Below are 26,813 nucleotides of genomic sequence, written 5' to 3'. Positions count from 1 at the left end.
TCAGCATGGATGCCACAGATCCCTGGAGCTTTGCCCCGTTTCAACTGGTTCACCGCAGCCCGTGTTTCCACAAGCGATGGTTGACCACAGTTGATTCGAGGGTCAGCAACAGGGATTGTAACACCCTTGACGTCCAACTCGACAGCTGGGGGATCAGCCTGGTACAACCGCTCAAAGTAACCGGCCCAGCGGGCCTTCACTTCAGACTCCTCTGTCAAGAGCCTACCACTCTCTGCTCGAACTGCAGTGCTCCGAGGGATGGGCTTGGATGAACGTAATGCTCGAATTCCCCTGTAAGCGGGACGAGAATCACCTGTCCACAGGTGATGCTCTACCCCTCACAGATTCCTCGCACATAGGCCTCCTTGTCCACCCTCAGTGCACGTACAGTTTTATGCCTCAGCTACCTGAACAGCTCAGCTCTGCCATTCAGCCTGGCCCTGCGACTCTGGTCAATGGTATCCAGTGTCCCTTGAGAGACAAAATTCTTCTTTGCCCTGCGGTGAACTCCAAGGCATCCACCGGCAACATCAAGGACGGTGGTCTTGAAGGTGCCCCACAACTCTTCAGGACCCCCCAAAGCACCCAGACCCCCCAAGTGTCCACTCAGCCTGTTCGCAAACTCCTCAGCTACTCTCTCATCCCTGAGCTTGGCAACATCCAGCCACGGCTGGGATGGTATCATTCTCCAGGATTTAAGGTGCAGCTTTAGAGTTGCTACAACAAGCCTGTGGTCAGTATTGAGGAACTGAGCACTCCGGTAGACCCTGCAGTTCTGGATCATCCTCCAACGACCGTCACTGAGGACATGGTCAATCTCCTTTGCCACACCGCCAGCGTTGGAATACCAAGTCCAGCGATGAGCTTGTGGGCGCTGAAACCATGAACCAGCCACCCTAAGTCCATGACTTCTTGCAAAGTCAAGGAACTTAGTGCTATTCTGGTTCATAGTTCCTGACCCATGGGGACCAACACACACCTCATAACCATCCCTATCAGTTCCAGTCGATGCATTGAAATCCCCCAAGACTAGAAGTGTATCTCGTCTGGGGCACTGATCAACCACAGACTCCAGTGTGGCGTAGAATGCATCCTTCACGGTAAGATCACTCGCCTCAGTCGGAGCATAAATAGAGACCAGGGAAATGACACCTAAGGAGTGGCGAATCCTTAATCTCATAATACGCTCGTTGACCGGTGTTACCTCGATTATCATTGGGGTCAGCTTATTGGACACAGCTGGAGCAACTCCTTGGGTATGGTAACCATCAGAGCGACCAGACCAATAGTAGGTGTAACCACCCACCATTATCTCGCCACAATCCGGTCTCCGAACCTCAGAGAGAGCTGCAATCCCGATGTCCAAACGCTTGAGCTCAGATGGTAACAGAGACAGGTGATCATCCTCTCTTAGGGATAGGACATTCCAGGCACCCAACCGAAGGGACCGCCTCAGGTTAACCCAAGGAGACCGCCGTCTGGTGGATGACACCTCAGCACCACTCCGACACACTCTCCCGCAATCTGACCCAGGGATGATACCCTGTGGTTTCCTTCCTATCAAAGATTGGGGGTCCCGAAGGCTTTGCCCCAATCCCGTCATCCGGTGAGCTGCCCTGCGAAGGGAAGCTGCACAGGAGGTACTCCCACGGAGTGGGTTTTCAGATTTTTTTGCGTTTTTGCGTTTTGCGGAATGAAGCGTTTTACGGTGGCCGGAGTGCAAATCCTGCCACCATTGACATCATCTATGATCATCATCAAAACAGCACCTATGACATCATCAAAACATCGCACTTATTCCCCATGAGGAGTACTTGCTGTGTGCCAACTTTCAAATTTTTTCTTGGTGTGATTTCAGAGATAGAGGTTCAATTCAATTTCCGTTTTTCCAGCAAGGCTGTCAAACCATGTGACCTATGACGTCGTAATTACGAAAAAAAAATTATACGTAAGAAGTCGCAACTGTGGTGAAAATTGTCTCATTCCGATAAGTGGTTGTGGAGAAAAACACAAAAGTTCTGTACGGCCAAACAAACAGACAAATGAAAATCACTCATAGAGTGGCAACTTGGCAAAAAACCACAAAGTAGAACAGCACTCGGTAGAGTGCATACCTCTGCCAGGTGGAACAGTTCACGTTTTGTATCCCACTGATGGGCCGGATCTGAACCAAAATCCAATCCGCTTGTTCTTGTCATCTATTCAACTCATCCACAACTTTTTGAGATATAGTGATATATTTAGTTTTTGGCCCTATCTCTCAATTTTAGAAATTAGGCCTGTGTTGACCTTTCAACCTTAAAATTAATTGGTGGCTGAATTCAGCGACCTGACATGAAAATGCTTTTCAAATTTCAAATTAATTGGATTAAAATTGAGGATTTTAGAAATTTGGCCTATGCTGACCTTTTGGTCTATGTTTACCCTCAAAATTAATGGGTGGTTGAGTTCAATGACCTGATATACAAATGCTCTTCAAATTTGAAGTTAATTGGTTAAAAATTGCGGATTTTAGAAAATCGGCCGATGTTGACCTTTTAGTCTATGTTGACCTTTTCACCTGTGGTGACCACATAAATAATAGGTGGTTGAATTCAGTGTCCTGAAATGTAAATCCTTTCCTAATTTCAACTCAATCAGATGAAAATTGAGGATTTAGAAAATGTGGCCCACATTGGCCTTTTTACCTCTTGGCCTATGTTTACTTCAAAATTAATAAGTGTTTGAATTCAGCGACCTGTCATGAAAATGCTCTTCAAATTTAAAGTCAATCAGATGAAAATTGAGGATTTTTGAAAATTTGGCCCAAAATGGCCTATGTTGACCTTTTGGCCTATGTTTACCTTAAAATTAGTTGGTGTTTCAATTTAGCAACCTGATATTCAAATGCTCTTCAAATTTCAAGTTAATTGGATTAAAATTGAGGATTTTAGAAACTTGGCCTATGTTGATCTTTTGGCCTAACTTTACCTCAAAATTAATAGGTGGTTGATTTCAGTGACCTCATTTGCAAAGATTCTTCAAATTTCATGTCAATCAGATGAAAATTGAGGATTTTAGAAACAATTAAAAATTTGGCCTATTTTGGGTTGACCTTCTGGCCTATGTTGTCCTTTTGAACTATGACAACATCAAAAGTAATAGGTGGCTGAATTAAATGACCTGATATGCAAGTTCTTGTTAAATTTCAAGTCAATCGGATGAAATTTGAGGGTTTTAGAAAACTTGGCTCAAATTGGCCTATTGGCCTATGTATACCTTTTCAGTCAACCGAATCTTACGAAACTTCAATGTGGGACCGTCGCAGGGTCGGTGACATTAATCTCCGAAAATTTCAGTAGAATCAGTTGAGCGGTTTGGGCTGGAGGCGAGCGGACAGACAAACACACAAACACACAAACAAGCCGGTAGGCGACATGCATGGTCGTGACATAATTGCATACTAGTCATACAGTTTTTGACCGATCGGGCTGAAAATTTTTGACAGAGGTTGATTAGAGTGCGCATAAAAGCCTGGAAGCCCATTTTTGATTTTCGAAAAAATTCATTTTTTCGGATTTTTCTAAAATTTCAAAGTCCCGTTGCCTATCAGTGGTGTTCATAGCAACGGTGCTCAAAAGCATTGAACTAGATCCTGGTATGAACCTACCTGTCAAGTTTCATCAAAATCGGTTGACTCCTCTGGCCTCCAGAGCTGTCCATTACATCCAAACAAACAAACAAAAAAAATGACGGTAAATAGACACCCGATTTTTGAAGGACTACCATTTGAAAAATAAAACCTCCATCAAAAATCGGCTCGAGTAAAATTTTCTAAATATCTCGAAGTGTCTAATTCCGAAGTCTCGTTTCTCCACATTCAAAACTGTAGGACAAGTATTGAATACCGTTTGTGTTCTTCAAACGCAGTTTTTCGGCCGCTGCATAGCAACGGGTGGTTGCTCAGCAACGAAACTCAAACGCGCACATTCCCAGCGCATATGGCACCTGTTCACCAAGTTTCATCCAAATCGGTTTACTGGTTTGTGCTGTGGAGCCTCGCATTGCAGACACACACACACACACACACACACACACACACACACACACACACACACACACACACACACACACACACACACACACACAGACGGAAAACCCGACAATAAGGGTACTCTAGCGACCACCCAACAAACAAACACACAAACAAACGGAGGCGATCAACATATTTGTCAAAAAATTTTTTTGCCAAATAACAAACGGATCCAAATGCAATTACAATCTCCTTTGGTGAGGGTAATAATAAACGTCATGGATCAGGGTCAAGTGTCCAATCAAAGCGGGGTTGCGGGGGTCCAATCAAGACAGCGGGACGTCTTGGTACCCGGTCATCACTGCTAACGGTTATAAATGTGTCTTAATTACGTAACACTCCAGTATGCAAATGCCACATAAAATACACCACACAAAACAAGTTCTGGTGAGGGTCTGCAATCTCTGTTTGCTCTTTACCTTGTTATCTCAATGTGAAAATTTAGTTTAAAACAGTTTGTTCATTTTGTCGATGGAAGTCCTAAAAGGCTTCACATTAAAAACCCAGTCGTGCATCAACTAGTTCATCATCCCTCGATAGCGAGCAGGGTGTCCTCTCTGATATCTTCAGTTGGTGGATGTTGAAGATCCCACAGTTTATTTGAAGAGTAAGAGAGTTATCAACTTATTACCAACACACTCAAAGAGAGTCATCAACAGCACATTCAACAAGAGTTATCTCCAGCACACTCAACAAGAGTTATCACCACCACACTCATCACCAGCACACTCAACAACAGTTTTCACCAGCACACTCAACAAGAGTTATCACCAGCACACTCAAACAGAGTCATCACCAGCACATTCAACAAGAGTTATCTCCAGCACACACTCAACAACCTGAAGATTTCTCCCCAAATCAGCTCCAGTAAACATTCGCCCCCCACTCGTGGGATTGTGAAAGATTTGGGTGAAAAACACCCCCCCCCTGACCCCCCCCATGACCCCACATGAAGGAGGGAATAATTCTGAACGTGAACACATCAGTAGATCCGGTAGATGTGGTTATAGACACTTTGGTAGTTACAACATTTGAGAAACACATTGTTTGTAAACGAAATATAACTTCGTGATGAAGGTGTTTGAAAAACAGAAACCATTGAAATTCTTCCTTCTTTATCCGTTTCCTTCCCCATTCATGTTCTTCTCTCATTCACAGGTATTTTTGCTCAAGATACGGAAAATAAATGTACAATTTCATCACCGTACAACTTGTGTGTTTTAGGAGAGGTTCTGGGCACAGTGGGTGGTGAAGCCACTTTACCCTGTAACTTCACTTTCACACAAAGAGATACAGAGATTACTAAAATGAGCTGGAAAAAGGATTATTTCCACGGATGGCCGTTCATAAATAAATCGAAGGATGGTTCCATCACAAACACCGGAACCATCAAACATCACAAACAGCTCGATATTGTGGGTGATGTAAGTTCAGGGAAAGTGAGTTTGAAGATCCGGAACCTGAACCTCAATGACAATGGAACCTATTACTGTCAGTTTTGGTACAATACCGAGGAGAAGAAGAATGATGGTTTCACAAGTTACCCAGGAACCAGGCTCGTGGTTGGAGGTGAGTTTACATCAACAATCAAAAAGTTTTATAATTGTTTAAATGTTGATTATTATTTTATAAATATTGTTGTAGATTCCCGCCCGCCGGCGTGCGAGGGACCACGTTTAACCAATAGCGGCCGCTTCGCCCACCGAATGGACAATCCAGTCACAGCTTTCCGGATCAACGCCGGAAACCAGCCACGGGTGTGTTTTTAACCACACCACAACCTTGTCCGCACTCGACCCGCGCTACAGGGTCCGATCGCCAAATCTTCGATTTACCTAATTATTCGCGTGGGTAGGTTACCTAGAGATTGTACCTCAACGGGACCGCTTGGAAACGAGCCGCTTAAGCAGCTCGCTTCCTTTTGGGATAACCGAGCGGGGTATTATCGCGCAGTCCCGTTGGACCCGATCACTTTACCGGCTATTTAAAAACCAACGATATTCCGAGTGCAAGATGGGGCAGTTCAATGAGGGAATGGACGCAACGAACAGGTTTACATTCACACAATGACATTTATTATAATAAAGCACGTATGCAATTAAACAAGGCAAAACACGCATGCAATTATACAAGCAACAAAAGCACGACAAAATAACTACAACCGTCTACTTATTATGTACTGTCACTTGCACTTTACAGCAGTTCCTACTTATTAGACGGGCCCACGGGGACACGGGGACACACACACACACACACACACACACACACACACACACACACACACACGCACACACACACACACACACACGAAATGGTGGCAGAGGCCTTTAATAACGAGCTCCAGCTCAGAGGACAGGTGAGCTGAAACCCAGAGCCTATCTCGAACCTCTCCACCTCGTGTGGTCTTCAAGTTGTTCGGACCCGGGCTCCAGCGAGAGCGAGCTGGATCCAATCGCCATGAGCTGCAATCCTTCCCAAGCTCCCACGAATCCTCCCGCGCTTCTCAACACATGCTGGTGAGACGAGGCGCCGATCTCTCCCGTCGATGCGTCGCTTCCCCGAGGAACCACCTCCACGAAGAGGTCGATGAGTCGCACCAAGCCCGGAACCAAAATGGAGAACAAAGAGCTCCACGAACCAATAAGAAGAAGCCACCACTCGCAGCTCGAGCCGAACGACCGGCTTAACTTCCTTCCAAGCAAAGCAGCTCGAAGCAAAAAGCTCTCCCGAGCCAAGCAGAAGCCGAAGCTCACGGAACCATCAAAGCAAAAAACCACCAAAAAGCCTCCTCCCGAGCCAGGCCTCAGCGCAAGCTCACCGAGCCAGCCGAAGCAAAAAGCTTCTGAAGGCCTCAACCCTAACCCAAGCCAAACATGACCCGAAGGTCTGCTGAACGGCTACTCTCAACTCCCTTCTCCAACTCTGCCCACGAGCAAAAGAAAAGATCTCCTCTTATCCTTCTCCCGCCCTTCCCCCGCTCCGGCGTGACTCATGACTCATGCCCTCGTGCTCCATCCCCCGCTCAGCCACGGGTGGGAGGGAGTTGTTGACATCATGAGTCATGGGACGGCAGGGTTCTTCTTCCTCTTCGCAGAAGAGGGGGAGGGATGTCTCCATTGTTCGTTCCCTAACTATTAAATCGATCCGCAGCGCATCTAATCGATTTCTGAACATTTAAACAATGGAAGGTGAGCGATCTAGGGAACAAGCACTTATCGACATAGCTGACTAAAGGAACCTGTATGTTGTGTGCAATCGAATTCCAAATTCGTAACAATATTATACAAGATGAATACAATAATCTCCACTTTTGGTACAATAATATCATTTAACTTGAACCCAAATATATATATATATATATATATATATATATATATATATATATATATATATATATATATATATATATATATTGGAATTTATTTGATTCAGGAAACTCAGATACAAATTTAATTCCTTGAGGGATAATTGACTAAGTGTTTGCTTGAGCAGATGAGTTTGTCCCCAATTCCAAATCAAGTCCAACTAACCATGAATGATAAGTTATTCCCTGATTAGTAAAGAAGACGATCAGATTAGTTGGAGGAGTGCATGTATGTACCCGAAAACCATGTATGTAAATGTACCCCAAAATGGGTATTTGCTTTCATCCCGGGATAAACCGAGTTAATTGTAATAAATATTTCAGGATTATCGAACATGGTGTTCATGTTGGTTCTCAAATAATCTTTGAATCTCATTCTCATTTTGGATTTTCTATCAAACTAACATAAGGTAATTCTCTTTGTGTAGATCTGTGTCTCTTGATGGAATACAAAATGGCTTCAACAAATTCCATTCGTGCTTGGGGTAGGTATAAGTGGCAGAAATTATGGGTATTAAATAATCACCCCCCCCCACCAACAACCACCACCTCTTGCAACCACCCCTCCTGCAAGAACCCCCCCAACAACCACTATCCACAACAACCACCCTCCAACAACCCCTCCCCAACCACCACCCCCTCCCCAACCACCACCCCCTCCCCAACCACCACCCCTCCCCATCATGAGGGTGTGGAATCAACGTATTTTAGTCTTCACACGTGGAATAGTGCAAGTGGTTTAACCACTGACCCCTGTTTGAGGGAGGGGTTATTGAGGGTGGGAAACAATGACAATTATGAAAACAAATCAACTCGCTCCAAACATATTATATAAAGGGTATTACCATTAATACTGGGTATTACCAGCATTACAATATTATATAAAGGGTATTATATAAACGGGTCTGAAGGGATTCTACAGGAGTTTTCCCCCAAAATGAGTATTTACTTTCATCTCTGAAACTACACCCACAATTCCCATGTTACTTGACCAGAACCTTCATCACCCATGATGTACCAAATCTTGTTCATGACATGAGAAAAATCGGGGTCGAAGGAGGTTTAAGGAGGGAGGGGTGGGGGGGGGGGGTTTCCCCCAAAATATGTGTTTGCTTTTTCGCTGAAACTACACACAATCCCAATGAATTTTTACCACAACCTTCACCACCCGTGATGTACCAAAATTTGTTCGTGCCATTTAAAAAAATCGACATCCAAGGAGGACGATGAGAATTTGCCACCCAAAATAACATTTGTTTTCTTCTCCAAAACTACACACACAATTCCCATGTTACTTGACCACAACCTTCATCACCTGTGATGTACCAAAGATTGTTCACACCACAAAAAAATTGGAGTCGAAGGAGGTGTACGGTGGGGTTGCCCCCAAAAGACGTACTTGCTTTCTTCTCAGAAACTACACACAATTCTGATGAAACTTGACCACCACCTTCATCATCCATGATGTACCAATGATTGTTCATGGCATTTAAAAAGTCGGTCTCTGAGGGGGTGTCATGGGGGTTTGCCCCCCAAAATATGTACTTGCTTTCTTCTCCGAAACTACGAACACACTTTCAATAAACTTGACCACAACCTTCAGCACCCGTGATGTACCAAAGATTGGTCACACTATTAACTAGAGGGGGAGCACTCGGTAGAGTGCAAAACCTCTGCCGCCAATACTGCTGGGTCACTTCAGTGAACCTGATATCCTATTCATTGTAGGTCAAAACGGATCAGACTTTACTGAACCACGATTGAATAAACTAAACTAGATCGACATGCATGTAGAAATGCCAAAAAAAAATTCTAAGTTTTTTTTTCTCTAACTAATTTTTTTGGGGGGTTGGAAATCACTTAAAACATGTAGAAATGAAAAAAAAATTCAAATATTTTTCAAATAAAATCGAAATTTTTTTGACAAAAAGTTGCAAAATTTTGTTTTTTTCTCTAACAAATTTTTTTTTTTGGTTGGAAATCACTTAAAACATGTAGAAATGCAAAAACAAAAATTCAAATATTTTTCAAATAAAATCGAAATTTTTTTGACAAAAAGTTGCAAAATTTTGTTTTTTTCTCTAACAAATTTTTTTTTTGGTTGGAAATCACTTAAAACATGTAGAAATGCAAAAACAAAAATTCAAATATTTTTTCAAAATGGCCACCATAGCGGCCATATTGGACTTTGGACCAAGTCCAAAATCTAATGGCATGGTCCTTGGACCGTACCTAACCCCCCCCCACCAAGTTTCGTCGAAATCCGTCCAGGAGTTTTTCCGTAATACTGTTCACAAACAAACAAACAAACAGACAGGGGTGAAAACAGTAACCTCCGCCATCGAAAATAATAATTAATAATAATAATAATATCGGAGTCTCAGGGGGAGAACGGCGGCGGGGGGTTTGCCCCCCACCAAAAGGGTATTTGCTTTCTTCTCAGAAAATACACACACAATTCCGATGAAACTTGACCACCACCTTTATCACCCATGATGTACCAAAGATTGTTCACGCCATTAAAAAACAACATCAGGGTCTAAAGGAGTCTACGGAGGGATTGCCCCCCTCCCCCAAAGTTTATTTGCTTTCTTCTCAGAAACTCCACACACAACTTTCATCACCCATGATGTACTAAATTGTTCATGACATTAAAAAAAATTGAGGTCCAGGTCCAACGCGTTCTACTGGGGGTTGCCCCCCCAAAAGATGTACATTTCTTCTCCGTAACTACACACACAATTTAGATGAAACTTGACCACAACCTTCATCACCCATGATGTACCAATAATTTTTCACGGTCGTAAAAACAAATCCACAGGTATTTACTTTCTTCTTCATTACATATTTTGTTAGTCATCCTTTGTTAGTCATTTTTGTTTGTCTACCAGTAGTTCCCTGGTTATCTTATCCAGCTAGTACACCGAACAGATCATGACTTAACAGGATGCATAAGGAACAGTAGAGAAAGAGGGAAATCACCAACAGCAGAGCTGAAGGCCAAGATAGGGGGAGGTGGACAAACAAAGGGTGTGGGAAGGAATGGGGGTTGAGGGCAGGAGAAGATGCATGAGGTGGACAAGATGGAAACAGAAGGAAACTCCAAGGAGGGAAAACTAGAAATTTGGAGGAAGGAGGGATTGGGGTGGGGTTAACGAGGGTTTGAAAGATCATGGTTTCGGATTGGGAATGTGGAAGAACACTCAATCACAGGTTCTTTGAACAATTCATTTAACAGAGTTGAATCACTCGATCATACGTATGGAGGGAGGCACTCCAGCAATTGTGGAATCTTCTCGAAGTATTCCAGCAAATATCCTTTTTGCTTTCATCCCGGGATGGTTAAGACTTAAGACTTAAGACTTTCAACACTTAAGACGGTTAAGACGGTTGAGCAAAACAAGATAAGGAACTGCTTGTGGATTTGTGGGAGGGATGAACTCAGCAAAATTCATCCAATAGGAAAAAGGCACAAACGTTTTTCTCAAGGTCTAAGAGAAGAAATTTAACCAATGATGAAATGCACAGCTTGGTTGTGAGTAGATAATGGTCAGGGAACAGCCACTTCAACACTTTTCTAAGCCAGTTGCTGAGATAGAAAGCAGGTGCTTATCGGAGCTAAAACATATTTGTTTTAAGTGCAAAGTAAACCAGAATATAAGAGCTATTTCATCACGCAGTAATAGATATATCTGGAACTCATAATAGTTCTAATCAATTTGATTAATACATATGAAATCATTATCACTTTGAAGAAAAAATAATGTAACTAGAAGGGCACTCGGTATAGCGCATACACCCACCACATAATACCTAATCCACAAGAACATATCGGGCTCAATACATTTTCGAAATATCATGCTATACATCGTTTTTGGCCCTAGCGCTCAACGGTGAAGAATCAGTTTGAAAACTAAATATTTCTCGTGTTCAAATCCGGATTCGCATCTTCACCAAAATCAAATCTATTCGCCCTTGTGACACACCTAACCTGTCCACCAAGTTTCATCCGAATCCGTCCACAACTTTTTGAGATATCTGCTATATATCATTTTTAGCCCTGTCTCTCATTGGGGAAGAATCTCTAAAAAATTCTAGTAGTCAGATCAGGATCTGGATCTTCACCAAAATCGAATCAGTTCTTCCTTTTCACACACCCAACCTGTCCACCAAGTTTCATCTGAATCCGTCCACAACCTTTTGAGATATCATGCTCTATATTGGTTTTTCCCGATCTCTCAATGGTGAAGAATCACTTAAAAAATTCTTGTAGTCGGACCCGGATCCAGATCTTCACCAAAATCGAATCAGTTCGTCCTTTTCACACAACGAACCTGTCCACAAAATTTCATCCAGATCTGTCTACAACTTTTTGAGATATCCTGTACACAAGCAGACAGACAAATAAACAGAAAAGGGTGAAAACATAACCTCCTTCACCTTCGGTGGTGGAGGGAACAAAGAAAATGAATATTCCCAATGGGATCCTCTCAATTGTAGCATATTACACGGGTTTAATCAATGCCATGACATGTGGGCAGAAAGCCTTAATTTTATCAGACTGGCTACGACTTAAAATGTTCCACTGAGAGGTCCAAAATGCTTTCAGAGTAAAACCACTTTCACATTACCATTCCAAGGAAGAGCAAACAAAGTTTCAACTGATATCCAAACAGTTGCATACACAAAAGGATGTGAATAATTTCCACTCCCTGTTCTCACATTCCAAGTAGGTCCACCAATAAGAACCAGCTGCTCCAAACAGCCATATACTAATACTGATTTAAGTTGCGAGGTTAAATCAAACTGCGAGCAAAAACATTCCTAGCAATGTCAAACTAGCATCCGTTGAAGATAAAGTCTTCGATATCCCCCGCCATAGTAAATGAGGATTAACAAACTTATATTCCCTAAGCGTGTACAATATGTATGTGAAGTTTCCCCTTGATCTGACCAGCCGTTCTGGAGAGGATGTTTGAAGGTTTTAGGGTAAATTAAATATGGCCGCCAAACCATGTGACCTATCAATTAGAAATTAACAAACTTCTGAAAGGATGTGTTGGGGAAAGTGTATGTGAAATTTTGCCTCAATCTGTCCAGCCATTCTGTGCGAAGAAGATTTTTAAAATTTATTAATTTTCAATCCAAGATGGCTGACTAACCATGTGACCTATGACAGCATAAATTTACATTATGCCTCCAATCCTCCAGTGGAATACGTGTGTGATGTTTCGTGTTAATCGGATGAGGTGTGTTTTTCTATCCAAGATGGCCACCAAACCATGTGACTTGTGACATCATAATTTTTACTATGTATGCAGACATGATGGAAGATGTTAGTTGCAAATTTTCGCTTCGTTAGGTTATGATTCCAGAGAAAACATTATTTAATATTTTTCTTGAATCCAACATGGCTGCCAAACCATGTGACCTATCAATTAGAAAATATCAAAAGGCACCAGTTCACCACTTGCTTGATACGTGTACCAAATTTCGTAAATACATCTTGAGGGGATTTGTAGTTAAGCTCCAGAAACGAAATGTGACGGATGGACGGACGGACGGAACCCATTTCTATATCCCCCGCCAACTTCGTTGGTTGGCGGGGGATAATTATGTAATTGGAGTTTTTGACTTTACTAAGCTTTGCATAACATTCTGTTGCAAGAGTGAAGTTTCAGGAAGTAGCTGACTTAACAAGCAAGGTGAGGAGGAGATAACATGTTGCAAGCTGTGCATTTTGCAAGATAAGATGACTTTGCAGGAAAACCATGCTTCTGAATTCACAGCTTGTATAAAGAAATCTTCCGAAGGCACGTAAATACAAAATGTTTCACAGGCTTAGTCAATTTAATTAATATACTGCGTATGTGGGCTTTATTTATTTAAACTGCTTACCATCTTTAATGCTTTTACTGAGAGGTCCAGGCAGATGTATTAATAAGGAAAACCACTTCTACAGGGATGATCTGAGATGGTGGTGAACAGCTGTCTTGAAGACCTGGAGGGAAGAATGAAATTGAAGAGGATGTGTAAGTGGGGAAAAATGAGGAACAAATGAGAGGAGCTGAGCCATGATCCTGGATTCAGGTAGTTTCACCAGAAGGGAGTTGATGGGGACAAAGCATGGAAAGAGCAGAGTGCACAAGGCCAGAAAGGAGGCGGGATAAGACAGAGAGATCACCGACTTGTCGGCGATGACAAAGTGATAAGCCCAAGACTCAGCTTCATCGTAGGAGATTCCAATAATATTGAAGGCCTTGGTTTCTAGTGTCAATCTGAGCAAGACATTAGGAAGGGGAGCTGGACCAGAGGAGAGAGCAGTTCTCCATCAAGCTGCAGATGAAGGCCTTGAAGTTGGATCGGAGTTCAGGTGTGCAAAGGAATGACTTTGTACGATGGAGGTTGCCCAGTCGGCGGCTGACTTTGGAGGTGAACTTTGAAATGTGGTTTGCCCAAGACAGATCATGGCTGATAGTGAGACCCAGGAGTTTGAATGACTGAACTTCCTCAAGAGGATTGTGAAGAAAGTAAGTACGAGGGTTTGCCAGATGGTCGTTTCGGAGATAATGAGAGTGTGACATTTGTCAGGATTGAAAGACATTTTCAAAGTGTTTGACCATCTTGTGATTTTTTTCTTCAAGCTCTGAAGAGAGGGAAGAGACCGTAGCCTACCTGCCTGAAGGATGATTGATATCACGGCAAGCATGGAGTCATTAGCAAAGATATGAAGAGGATTTTTCAGAGATTCAGAGAGATCGTTGATGAAGATCAGGAATAGAACTGTCTTCCTGTCTCTCATCCCCTCTTCCTGTCCAGGCTGGAGTTCCTCAAGGTAGCGTTCTGGGCCCTGTTCTTCTTCTGGTTTTCATCAATGATCTCTCCGATTCTCTGGAAAATCCTCTTTATCTCTTTGCTGATGACTCCACCCTCTGCCATATCATCTGTCATCCCTCAGATCGGCAAGCAGCAGCCTCTTCACTATCTGCAGATCTGGATAAAATCACAAGCTGGTCCAACACGTAGAACATGTCTTTCAACCCTGACAAATCTCACACTCTCAAAATGTTTCTCTGAAAGGACCATCTGGAACCCCCTCCCTCGCCCCTCCCCCCAACTACATTCTCAACAATCCTCTTGAAGAAGTCCTTTCATTCAAACTTCTTGGTCTCACTATCTGCCATGATCTTTCCTGGGAAAGCCACATTTCCAACCTCGCCTCCAAAGCCAGTCGCTGACTGGGCATCCTCCATCGTGTAAAGTCCTTCCTCGGCACACCTAAGCCCCTGACCACGTACAAAGCTTTCACCCACAGCCTGATGGAGTACTGCTCTCCCCTCTAGGTTGGTGCTCCTGCCTCTCACCTTTTTCGGTTTCATGCTGTGGAAACCAAGGCATTTCGGATCATTGGTATCTCCCCCAATGAGGCAAAGTCTTTCGGTCTCTCACTCTCTCAACGCAGGCAGGTCAGTGTTCTTTCTGTCTTCTACCATCTCCACTAGGGCCTTCCCCCCACCCCGGCTCTGTCTGAGATATGTCCCCCCCCCTCCCATATTTCTGCAGGGTGCTCCAGGTGCGCCAGCAACCCCCTTCTGGTAAAACTACCAAAATCACTGCTCACCTTCACTCGTACATTCCTCTTTTTTCCCGCTTTTGGAATAAACTCCCACACACTCTTCAATCCCACTCTTCCCTTCAGTTCTTCAAAACAGTTGTTCACAACCATCTCTTTTCTTCCCCCATCCAAAACCACAATCTTTTCTACCCCCACTAATCCACCTCCTTCGAATTTCCTGCTTTTCTTCCTGAAAGTCCCTGCAGTGTCCATCTTGTTTACTCCATGTACCCCACCCCATCCCTCTCCCTTCCACAGATCTCCTCATGTCTCTGTTACCCACTGTTTTTTCCTTACCTCCCCGGCCCTTCTTGTCTCCTGCTCCCGTTGCTGTGTACTTCTGTGTGTTAGCTCTCATTCGTGCCTCGACAGTGTGTACAAAAAAAAAAACTCTTGCCACAAACAGGTAGCGAACTACTTTTGACCCTGACATTAAGGTTGTATCAATTTATTCATTAATTTATCTTCAGCAAAGATTGCACTTCACTTCAAATTTACCATTTATAACTACCTGTAAGAGTGTAAGGTCGGTAAGCAGGTCGTTAGAAGATAAATACAAAGATGAAGTTTTGATTTATTTTTTTCTCAAAAACTCGCATTGTTTCTCATCCATTAACATTCGCATATTCCTCACATTTTTATCACTCTCCCTCTTTCCCCCCCCCTTTACCTCCATTTTATTTGGCAGTAAAACCCAAAATAAGTTTTGTGAATCAATCATTTAATGGAACCATTGATCTCACATGCAAGGGATCTGGAATTCCACTCCCAAACCTGGAGCTGCTTCATCCAAATGGTACCAAACTCAACACCATGAAGAAAAAAGATTCCAAAGAAATCAAACTTCACATCAATATTGCTGAACCTGCTCCGGTTGTGAAATACACATGTGTGGGAACCAACATCCATGGAGAGACACGGGTGGAGATCATATTGGGGTTAAAGGATGAACCAACATCTCTCACTGTGGGACCGATCGCTGGGATCGTGTTTTTGTCCCTTCTTCTTGTTGCTGCTCTCATCGCCTTGATTCTCTGGAGGAGGAGGAAAACCGCGGGAAAAGGCAAAGGTACATCACCTTGATCCTTCAATGTACACCATCATTGTGTGGAATACGTACACCTGCTTGGAATGTCATTTGGGAAAAAATAAGTACAAAGAAAAGGGAGATGGTTAGGGTAGTTAAGGAACTGAAAGTGGGCGTGGGGGTTTATGTTTTGCGTTTATGATTTTTGATTGCGATTGCAAGTGTGGGGGGTGTATGTTGGGATGCAGGGGGCATGGGAGGGTGCTGGAGCAGTGGTCCTGTTGGGGAGGTGGGGGGGGGCAATGTGAGAAAACGATGATCGGGATATCTTTTTTTTTGTGTGTGCGCGTTATAACACAGCAACACAGTCAACAAACCCCAAAACAACAACATCCACACATGTGTTCATATTTGGAGCTGAGTAGCTGACTCTGAACATCACAAAAAGGGGGGTTAGACTTCCTCAATATCGGGGTTAGACCAAAGCAATGATCCTGGTGTTCGATGAAACCAATGACAGGAGTTCTACAAGAAACCAATGATATCAATATTTGATAAAACCAAGGCATCCCTTTTTAGCTTGTGGGGGGAGAGGGTAAGGATAATATTTGGGTTGGATCCCGATTGGGTTGGATAGCAAAAAAAACTACCGTTCTGGTGAAGAACTAGCAGAGGGAACTGTATCTCCAAACAGATGTTCAGAATTGAATGTTAAACTATTTGACTTCTCTGTATAGTATAGACGTCATAATCTTCATAATTTTAGCCCAACTTCCAGTTGATGGTTTTGCAGCAAATGAACGATATAACTTCGTAACAGCACACCAAATAACTTCATAATACAATGCATTTGCTTTTACCTTCTGAAAGGTGTAGTGTAACAAATTATGAAAGATTTGATTGCATTTATTGAAGATATTTTGTGCGAACATCTCGTGGTAGAAGTTGTGATGTCGATTTGAGACTTTCCTCGCAACGTGACGATCACATCACACTATAAATTAATAAGTGCATGAATGTTTTGCCATTCTATATATAATATTTGTAATATAGCATGTTCGGCCGACATTTTTACATTGTGTATTTTTTACATCCCCACATAGAGAGTGCGAGCGCACTCTTTGATCATGCGGAGTGTGGCATCTATCCGTGCGTTTGTCTGTCTCCTGTTTCCGGTGACCACTTTCGGCGCTGCTTTTGAAAAGCCACACGCAGGCAAAGCTCAATGTTCAACCAGAAGAAATTAGTTATACCAAACAAGATACATTTTAAACATATAAATACAACATGGAAGCACGGTTTGTTTAACAGTACATCAAGAGATAACCTGGGCTGACAAGATGGCCACAAGGTACACACTCTCGCCTCGAATCTGTCTATAGCATTGGTTTGAATTCCGACCCAGTTATAAACTGTTATCCCGGTGTTTCAAAGACTTGGTAAATCATCAATGTGTGTGCTGTCCTTCCGATGGACGTTAAACTGGGTATCCCATCCACCGACATTAGTTGGTGGACGTTAAAGACCCCACGGTGGTCTTCGCGAAGAGTGGGAGAGATGTCGGTGGCACCATGGCAAAATTACAAATTCCTGCCCGAACTACTGCTGGGAAAGCAATGGCAAACCAACCTTTATATCCCTTATTGAGGAAGCTGCTTCAGTGGCACAGATGCTCTGTAAAGAGTAAGGTGCATCAAATCTATACTAATGAATGCAAGTGTGTGTGTGTGTGTGTGTGTGTGTGTGTCTCCACCGTAACTCCAAAACCATGAAACCGAGCATCCTGAAACTTTTCATGCTTACAAAGGGAACTCCACCGAAGTGCATTGGTGAAAATTGGGTGTTTTGGTTAATTAAAACACCCCCTTTGAAGATAATTAATGGCCTTATTTAATTTTTTCCTTCATCTGGCGATCCTCGGCCACCTCACTCTATATGGGGTCTTAAGGTGATGACTGGGTCACCTCGCTGGGGTCTGAAGCCGCTTTGTTTTTTTGGAATGCTCAACCATGCCTCGACTTGGAACAGGCCGCAATTATTTCTTAACGATGAAGACTATTTTTTCCACTTTCCTCACTCATATTATCGAATGCTTGTTCATCGTACATATGAATCGCTGGGTACATTGCAATGCTTATAAGCACCGAGAGACGCCAGCACTCGTGGATATTTTTTGTATACCTTGTCGAGGCTCGTGTGAGAGCCAACACACAACACACAGCAAGGGGGGCATGAGACAAGAGGGGTGGGAGTGGGAAGGACAAAACAGTGGGGAACAGAGACATTAGGAGATCTGTGGAAGGGAGAGGGATGGGACGGGGAACATGGGGAACACAAGATGGACATTACAGGGACTTTCAGGAAGGAAAGCAGGGAATTTGAAGGAGGTGGGCTTGGGTGGATTATCGGGGTAGAAAAGATCGAGGATTTGGATGGGGGATGATAAGAGGTGGTGGTGAACAGCAGTTTTGAAGGCCTGGAGGGAAGAATGGGATTGAATAGAGTGAGGGAGTTTATTCCAAAGGTGGGAAAAAGAGGAATAAAAGAGTGAAGGTGAGCAGTGATTCGTGATTTTGGTAGTTTTACCAGAAGGGGGTTGCTGGCAGACCTTGAGCGCCCTGCGGAAATGTGGTGGAGACAAATCGCAGAGAGAGCAGGGGGGCGGGGGGCGAGGCTGTAGTGGAGACGGTAGAAGACAGAAAGACCACCGACCAGCATGCGGTGAGAGAGTGAGAGGCCCAAAGACTCAGCCTCATTGCGGGAGATGGCAATGATCCGAAATGCCTTGGTTTCCACAGCGTGAAGCCGAGAAAGGTGGGAGGCAGGAGCACCAGCCCAGAGGGGAGAGCAGTACTCCATCAGGCTGCGGACGAAAGCTTTGTAAGTGGTCAGGAGCTCAGGTGGGCCGAGGAAGGACGGAAGATTCCCAGTCGGCGACTGGCTTTGGAGGCGAGGTTTGAAATGTATCTTTCCCAGGAAAGGTCATGGCAGATAGTGAGACCCAGAAGCTTGAAAGAAAGGACTTCTTCCAGAGGATTGTTGAGAAAGTGGATGGGGGGGGGTTTCTAAATGGTCCTTTTGAAGAGACATAGTGAGAGTGTGAGATTTGTCCGGATTGAAAGACATGTTCCACGTGTTGGACCAGTTTGTGATTTTATCCAGATTTGCAGTGAGCGAAGAAGCTGCTGCTTGCTGGTCTGAGGGATGACCGATGGTACGGCAGAGGATGGAGTCATCACAAAGAGATATAGAGGATTTTCCAGAGTCGGAGAGATCATTGATGAAAACCAGAAAAAGAACAGGGCCCAGAACGCTACCTTGAGGAACTCCAGTCTGGACAGGAAGAGGGGTTGAAAGAACTCCATTTAGGGCCACACGGTGACTGTGACAAGAGAGGAAGTCTGCGAGCCATGGGTGGAGATGGCCTTGGATACCATAGGAAGAGAGTTTGGTGAGCAGGGCAGGGTGCCAGACCGTGTCAAAAGCACGTGATATGTCCAGGGATACGGCTTGGATTTCCTGTCTGGCATTGAGGACCTCCATCCATTGTCGGGAGAGCAGAAGCAACATATCCAGGGTAGCGTGACCTGGTCTGAAACCAAATTGATGATCAGAAATCAAGCCATTGGAGAAGAGGAAGGATTTAACGTCTGAAGCGATGATGGATTCCATAACCTTGCTCATGATTGGGAGAAGGCTGATTGGTCTGTAGTTGCAGGGATCTGTTTTTGCACCTTTTTATGCAGGGCAGTAATGTTTGCTGATTTCCAAGCAGATGGCAGATGACCTTGGGCAAATGAGAGGGTGAATAGAACAGAGAGAGGGTGAGCAAGAGCAGAAGAACAGGTTTTCAGGACACGTGGGCTGATGCCGTCTGGACCGGTTGCAGAATCTGACTCGAGGCTTGAAAGCAAGCTCTCCACCTTGTCAGGAGAAAAGGATACAGAGTCCAGGGACAGTTGGGTGCGACTGGGTAAGGTGGGTAGAAAAAGTGATGGGTTTTGGACACAAGATTTAGCTGCAAACACCGAGTTTAGGCATTCAGCCTTTTCACGTGCGGTATCAGCAGTGCGGCCATTTCAGATAAGGGAGGGGATGGAGGGGGAACATACACCAGAAACAGATTTGATTAGATGCCATCAGGATTTTGAGGAGGGAGAGCGGTTTGAAAGTTCAGACTTGAGCTTAGAAAGATGTTGTTTTCTGGCTCTCCTGAGGGTAGATACACACTTGTTCCGAGCTTTATGGAAGGAACTGAGATTACCCTCAGTTGGGTTTGCTTTCCATGAGGCAAAGGCAAGTTGATTCAGGACAACTGCCTCGCCACAAGCTTCAATGAACCAAGGACGGGAGGAAGGGAGGGCAACTGAAAATGAGAGGGGATAAATCTGTGCATGAGGGAGAGCAAGTTCTTTGAAGGATTTCCCAGAATGAGTTGATGTTGGAGAAAGTAGCGATAGGAGACCAGTCTATAAGTTTGAGGGCTGCTTGGAGACCCTGCCAGTCGGCTTGAGTGAAATACCAGACTCGACGGCGGTGAGGTGGTTCTCTGATAACAGCCAGAGAGATGTCCACATTGACAAGGACGTGGTCAGAAGAACCGATTGGAGCAGAAGAAGAGCAGCAGATATTGTCAGGGAAATTTGTCAAAATCAGATCCAGAAGAGATGGAGTACCATTGGTTGAGATCTGGGTCGGGAAGTTGACCGATTGAGTCAGTCCCAATGAGTCGCAGAAAGCTTTTGCTGAGGTGCCATGGCAGGTGAGAGAGGTACCCACACCTAGCCAACTGGCATGATGACAATTAAAGTCACCACATATGAGGAAGAGAGACTTTGGATGAGAAGATAGAAGTTGGTCCATGTTTTCGGTTAGTGAGGTGTAGATGGAGTCATCACTGTTAGGTGGACGGTACAGTACACATATAAACATGAGGTGGGACTGGAGGGGAAGCCGTAGCCAGAGGTATTCCTGGAGGTGTGGTGGAGTGAGGGCAGTGCATAGAGAGTGAGGAATAGAGTCTTTAATGAAGAGAGCAACTCCTCCACCAGGACAAGGCTCAGGTCTGTCATACCGGAGGAGGGAGTAACCAGGGAGAGATACTTGGGAGTCAGACACGTCTTGGGGGAGGAAAGTTTTTGTTAGGCAGATTATGTCTGGTTTGTCAGTGGCAACTTGTATGGAAAGATATGAAAGTTTTGAGCGAAGGCCCCGGATATTTGAGGTCCACACTGTTAATGAAGAGGGAGGGGAGGAGGCTTTGGGTGCAGGGGGTGGGAGGTTGGGGGGAGGGTAGGACAAGGGACGAGGGGTAGGTAAGGAGGGTTGTTGAAATAGTGTGGGGGATTGCAGAATAGCTAGGGGAGGGGCCGGATGAGGAGAAAAGGCTCTGTGGTACAGGGGGAGAGGGGTGACAAGAGAGGGAGAAGAAGGCAGTTGAGGATTTGAGGAGGTGGAGTGAAGAGATTGAGGTGAGAGGGCAGTGGAAGGAGGCAGCTTTGTGAATGAGAGGGGGGCAACTTTGAGAAGGATGAGTGAGGGGGGTGAATGGTGGGGGAAAGGTGAGGGGGGTTTTGAGAGAGGTGAGAGGGAGATTTGGAGGGAGAAGAGTGTGATGGTTGCTTTGAGAGTGAGGGGTGAGGGGGGTGAGTTGGCACTGAAATTGGAAAAAAAGAATGGTTGATGGAAAGCGAACATTCATAGCAAACTGGGGTTTTTTTAAGTTTTCGGTCAGAGATGCAATTAAACACGTTTCTTGATTGATGCAATAAAGGCGAATTCAGAGAATGGAGAGAAGAAACGCTGTGAGAATTGGATTTTTTAGGCAAGGTATGAAGGAGAGTTCGAATTGAGAGCAGTCTGTTTAAATAGTAGAAGAGTAGTGCATTATGATACAGTAAAGAGTATCACACGTGTGAAAGCGGAAGATGAAGCATTATAAGAGATCGTTATTATTATTATTACTACGAGTGTGGGCCCGTAGGTGCGCGCCCGTAGGTGCGCGCCCGTAGGTGCGTGCCAGTATGTGCAGCTTCGTTCCCTCGCTCTCGTAAACGATGACTGGATTGGGGCATTGTTTCAATTAGATCGGACCAACCGTATCATAAATGGCCATAACTTGGGAAAAACCTGGGAAACACACTCAGGTCCCCAGCGTCAATTGTGACGTCATATCAAACGAAGAAGAAGAAGAAGAATTGTGAAGCCCCCTCTCTCTCCATCCCCTCTCTCCCCCCCTCACTCGCCCCCCTGTTTCCCTTGGGAAAATTCAAACCTTTGGATTAATTAATAATTTGAACAATTGATTCAAACCTTGGGAAAAAACAACTTTCAAACCTTGGGAAACACTTGGGAAACAGCTGAAACAGATGAAGAACGATATCAAACCTTGAAAAGGCACATACTCAGGTCCACAGCGATCGATTGTGACGTCATACCAAACGAAGAAGAATTGTGACGTCAATCGTGCAAAAAACAAAAAATAAACATTGTGACGTCATAGCACCGTGTCCTGTCATTGGTTGACAGACGTTATTGGTCATTATTGGTTGACAGACAATACATAGGTCGTTATTGGTTGACAGACATTGGTCATTGTATCACGTTATCGTTACGTCAATCGTGCAAAAAAACCCAAAAATAAATAAATAAGTATTAATTGTGACGTCATTCGTGACCTCATTACACCGTGTCCCGTCATTGGTTGACAGACGTTATTGGTCATTATTGGTTGACAGACAATATATAGGTCGTTATTGGTTGACAGACATTGGTCATTGTATCACGTTATTCTTTTTATTACTGCCAATTATTGTGCTATTATTATTATTAATATGCTGTTATTATTATTCTGAGATATCTTTGGGAAAAAATGGCATGATAAGGTGGAACGACACTTCAGCTGCGATATATACACCTTTCCAACACTGAAAAAAAGCAATAAAATGGCCGTAACTTGGGAACTGCCGTCCGATTAATATCAAACCTTGAAAAGGCACATCCGCGGGTCCCCGCCAATCTTCCTGGCAAGTTTCAATCAGATCAGACCGGTGGTTGTCGAGAAACAGCGGTCGCAGACAGACACACACACAGATTGCTGGAATTATAGATAGATTATTATTATTGTTTGAGAGAGTTTTCATCAGATTAGGTCATGGAAGTGTTGTAGAAAAAATTGTGAGGTGAAAGTTGAAATTGGATCGATAAACGGAGGGGGTCAAAACAGATCACATGGTTATGGGAGAAGCACTTGGCTTTGGGAGGTGTATCGTCAAAAGTGAATATATTTATTTTAAATACGGATTGCGTAACATTTGGAAAATGGAAGGTTGAAGTAAAATCGTGGAAGTGTGTGGCGAATTTGAATGGTAAACGCAGTGTGAAGCTGCTGGGTCGATGAAAAGTACCAGGAAGAGAGAGAGAGACATGTGGTTACAGGAGGTGAAGAGATCAAAAGGATACAAGGAAGATTATTATTTTTTGATGTATTTTTGAAGAACAGGTAAGATTCGGGAATGGTAGGTTGTAGATCAGAAGAAATCGTGAAGGTAATGGTGAGAGAGGGTCAGCTCAGTCGAATAAAGATGGTGTGCCGGCAGGAGGAAGAAGAAGAGGAGGATGAAGAACGAAGAAGAATCCAGACTTGTGAGTGTGCAAGGAGAAAGGTAGTTTTTTTTTTTCTTTTTTGATTTAAGACAAGAAATAGTGTTTAGTTGGGAGGGATGGGGGACGTTGGGAAAGTGGCGAAGATGGAAATTGAAGGTAATTGGGAGAAAATACAAATAGACACGATCATACACCGAGGGGGAGGATGGGTAGCCCTCAAGCACCCGGTAAGACAAGGTCGACAAAATCTCACAAAATCGCACGATTTTTGAAACAAAACTGAACTAGGAACACACAGTATTCCATGTAGGTGAGAAAATAAACAGTAAAAACGGGACAGATAACGACTGGAAACTTAACTTTGAGATCGACAGCAGAGAGCCCTGAAGGAGACCTGCCAATGCTCCAAACCCAGAACCGGAAGTGATATTCATTTCTGCCCATGTCATAACCTCAAATATCTCTTAAATTAAGAAGAACTACAAAATTTAAGCTCCACATTTGAACTCAGTAGCAGTTCCGATTCCTAAAAAAGTGTTCATTTGTCCAATTTGGACATTTCCGGGTGCATGGTTTTATCGACAGCAATTGGTAATCGCTTGCCAAGCCAGGCGTTCCCATGGAGTGCTTGCTTCAGTTCTTAAGCCACTTATAGAGCACCCCACATTCGAAAGCGGTGCAGTTCGTGTCCCGATCAAGGTTGTTCAGTCGACAGTTACTACAAGGTAGAGGTACGTATACAGTGCACATGGATTTGGATCTGTGGGGACTCTCCGCTAGTATGTGGGCAGACCAAGCCTGTTACAGGCTTGGCATGCTCAGGTGGCAAAGTTTCATCCCATATCTTATGGAGGTTTTATCAGGTTTTCCTTTGGCCTCACAACTGCTTCTTAAGCGTTTGGTTATCGGATTTGCTTTACAAAGGTTACGTTTCTTTGTGAGTTTCAAAGCAAAATATATTTGATAATAACACCCGATTTCCAAGCCATTTGACGTGTTAACGTGTTTTCTCAATTACCGAGCCACATTTTTTTCCACCAGTCACACGCAGCTGATTATAAAGAATAATGTTTGTGAACATCTCCCAGAAACGTCGATAGAAATGTAACGTTGTTTTTCGGTGAAAGATACTCAAGGGGGTTGGGTTGAAATCAGTACCTACTGCAGTCGGTAATCACACTGACTCCAACCTGCAGATTCCCGAAAAATTGCCAATATCGGCCAAGCACGAGTGTGTGTGTGTGTGTGTGTGTGTGTGTGTGTGTGTGTGTGTGTGTGTGTGTGTGTGTGTGTGTGTGTGTGTGTGTGTGTGTTTTCATAAAGCATAACATATTCTCACTCCTGACTCACATACCCCCACCGTTCGCTCTTTGTTCCATCCTTGCTCTATCCCTCCCAATAAAGTGCAGCACCCTCCTCCCACACCTTTCTCACGCTTCCTTTCTCTCTCGCTTTGTCTTTGCGTCTGGGCAGTGTTCATTGCCAGGCGAGTCCGGGCGGCGTTCGTCTCCGTGCACGTCCGGGCGGCGTTCGTCTCCGTGCACGTCCGGGCGGCGTTCGTCTCCGTGCACGTCCGGGCGGCGTTCGTCTCCGTGCACGTCCGGGCGGCGTTCGTCTCCGTGCACGTCCGGGCGGCGTTCGTCTCCGTGCACGTCCGGGCGGCGTTCGTCTCCGTGCACGTCCGGGCGGCGTTCGTCTCCGTGCACGTCCGGGCGGCGTTCGTCTCCGTGCGCGTCCGGGGGTCGTTCGTCTCCGTGCGCGTCCGGGCGGCGTTCGTCTCCGTGCGCGTCCGGGCGGCGTTCGTCTCCGTGCGCGTCCGGGCGGCGTTCGTCTCCGTGCGCGTCCGGGCGGCGTTCGTCTCCGTGCGTGTCCGGGCGGCGTTCGTCTCCGTGCGCGTCCGGGCGGCGTTCGTCTCCGTGCGCGTCCGGGCGGCGTTCGTCTCCGTGCGCGTCCGGGCGGCGTTCGTCTCCGTGCGCGTCCGGGCGGCGTTCGTCTCCGTGCGCGTCCGGGCGGCGTTCGTCTCCGTGCGCGTCCGGGCGGCGTTCGTCTCCGTGCGCGTCCGGGCGGCGTTCGTCTCCGTGCGCGTCCGGGTGGCGTTCGTCTCCGTGCGCCTCCGGGCGGCGTTCGTCTCCGTGCGCGTCCGGGCGGCGTTCGTCTCCGTGCGCGTCCGGGCGGCGTTCGTCTCCGTGCGCGTCCGGGCGGCGTTCGTCTCCGTGCGCGTCCGGGCGGCGTTCGTCTCCGTGCGCGTCCGGGCGGCGTTCGTCTCCGTGCGCGTCCGGGCGGCGTTCGTCTCCGTGCGCGTCCGGGCGGCGTTCGTCTCCGTGCGCGTCCGGGCGGCGTTCGTCTCCGTGCGCGTCCGGGCGGCGTTCGTCTCCGTGCGCGTCCGGGCGGCGTTCGTCTCCGTGCGCGTCCGGGCGGCGTTCGTCTCCGTGCGCGTCCGGGCGGCGTTCGTCTCCGTGCGCGTCCGGGCGGCGTTCGTCTCCGTGCGCGTCCGGGCAGCGTTCGTCTCCGTGCGCGTCCGGGCGGCGTTCGTCTCCGTGCACGTCCGGGCGGCGTTCGTCTCCGTGCACGTCTGGGCGGCGTTCGTCTCCGTGCACGTCCGGGCGGCATTCGTCTCCGTGCACGTCCGGGCGGCGTTCGTCTCCGTGTGCATCCGGGTGGCGTTCTTCTCCTGGCGCGTCCGGGTGGCATTCATCTCCGGGCGCGTCTGGATGGCGTTCGTCTCTGGGTGTGTCCAGGTGGCGTTCGTCTCCGTGCGCATCCGGGTGGCGTTCTTCTCTGGGCGCATCTGGGCTGCGTTCGTCTCTGGGCGGCGTTCTTCTCCTGGTGCGTCTGGGCGGCATTCGTCTCCAGGCACGTCCGGTTGGCGTTTGTGTCCGCAAGGGAGTTTGTCTATGGATGTATCCGGACAGGAGTTTGCCTCCAGACATGTCCGAGCAGTTTGTCTCCGGATAGCTTGGTTCCAGACACGTCCTGGTGGTGGTTGTCTCTGAACGTGTCCGAATGATGCCTATATCTGGATGGGAGTTCATCTCCAGACATGTCTGGGTGGTGTTTGTCGCTGGACATGTCTGGGTGGTGTTTGTCTAGGGATGTAGCTGGTTGGTATCTGTCTCCAGACGTGTCTGAT

The 26,813-nt window shown here is 45.6% G+C and overlaps 1 protein-coding gene across 2 annotated transcripts in view; it reads left to right on the top strand.

Moving 5' to 3' along the window:
• Positions 1-26,813, top strand: part of LOC147034088 (hepatitis A virus cellular receptor 2 homolog) — a 244,515-nt gene that overhangs the window by 195,967 nt on the left and 21,735 nt on the right. For both annotated transcript variants that reach the window (XM_085876251.1, XM_085876261.1), the window contains exons 2-3: positions 5,231-5,641; positions 15,740-16,120. In XM_085876251.1, the coding sequence (XP_085732377.1) occupies positions 5,231-5,641; positions 15,740-16,120 (792 nt within the window). The remainder of the gene's footprint in view (positions 1-5,230; positions 5,642-15,739; positions 16,121-26,813) is intronic.

The sequence above is a fragment of the Eptatretus burgeri genome, chromosome 1 (assembly GCF_056783735.1).
Source record: "Eptatretus burgeri isolate ZD-2024b chromosome 1, Ebu_testis_v1, whole genome shotgun sequence".
NCBI classification, from domain to species: domain Eukaryota; kingdom Metazoa; phylum Chordata; class Myxini; order Myxiniformes; family Myxinidae; genus Eptatretus; species Eptatretus burgeri.
The sequence above is the reverse complement of the archived record's forward strand: the minus strand, read 5'-3'. Positions and strand labels throughout refer to the sequence as shown.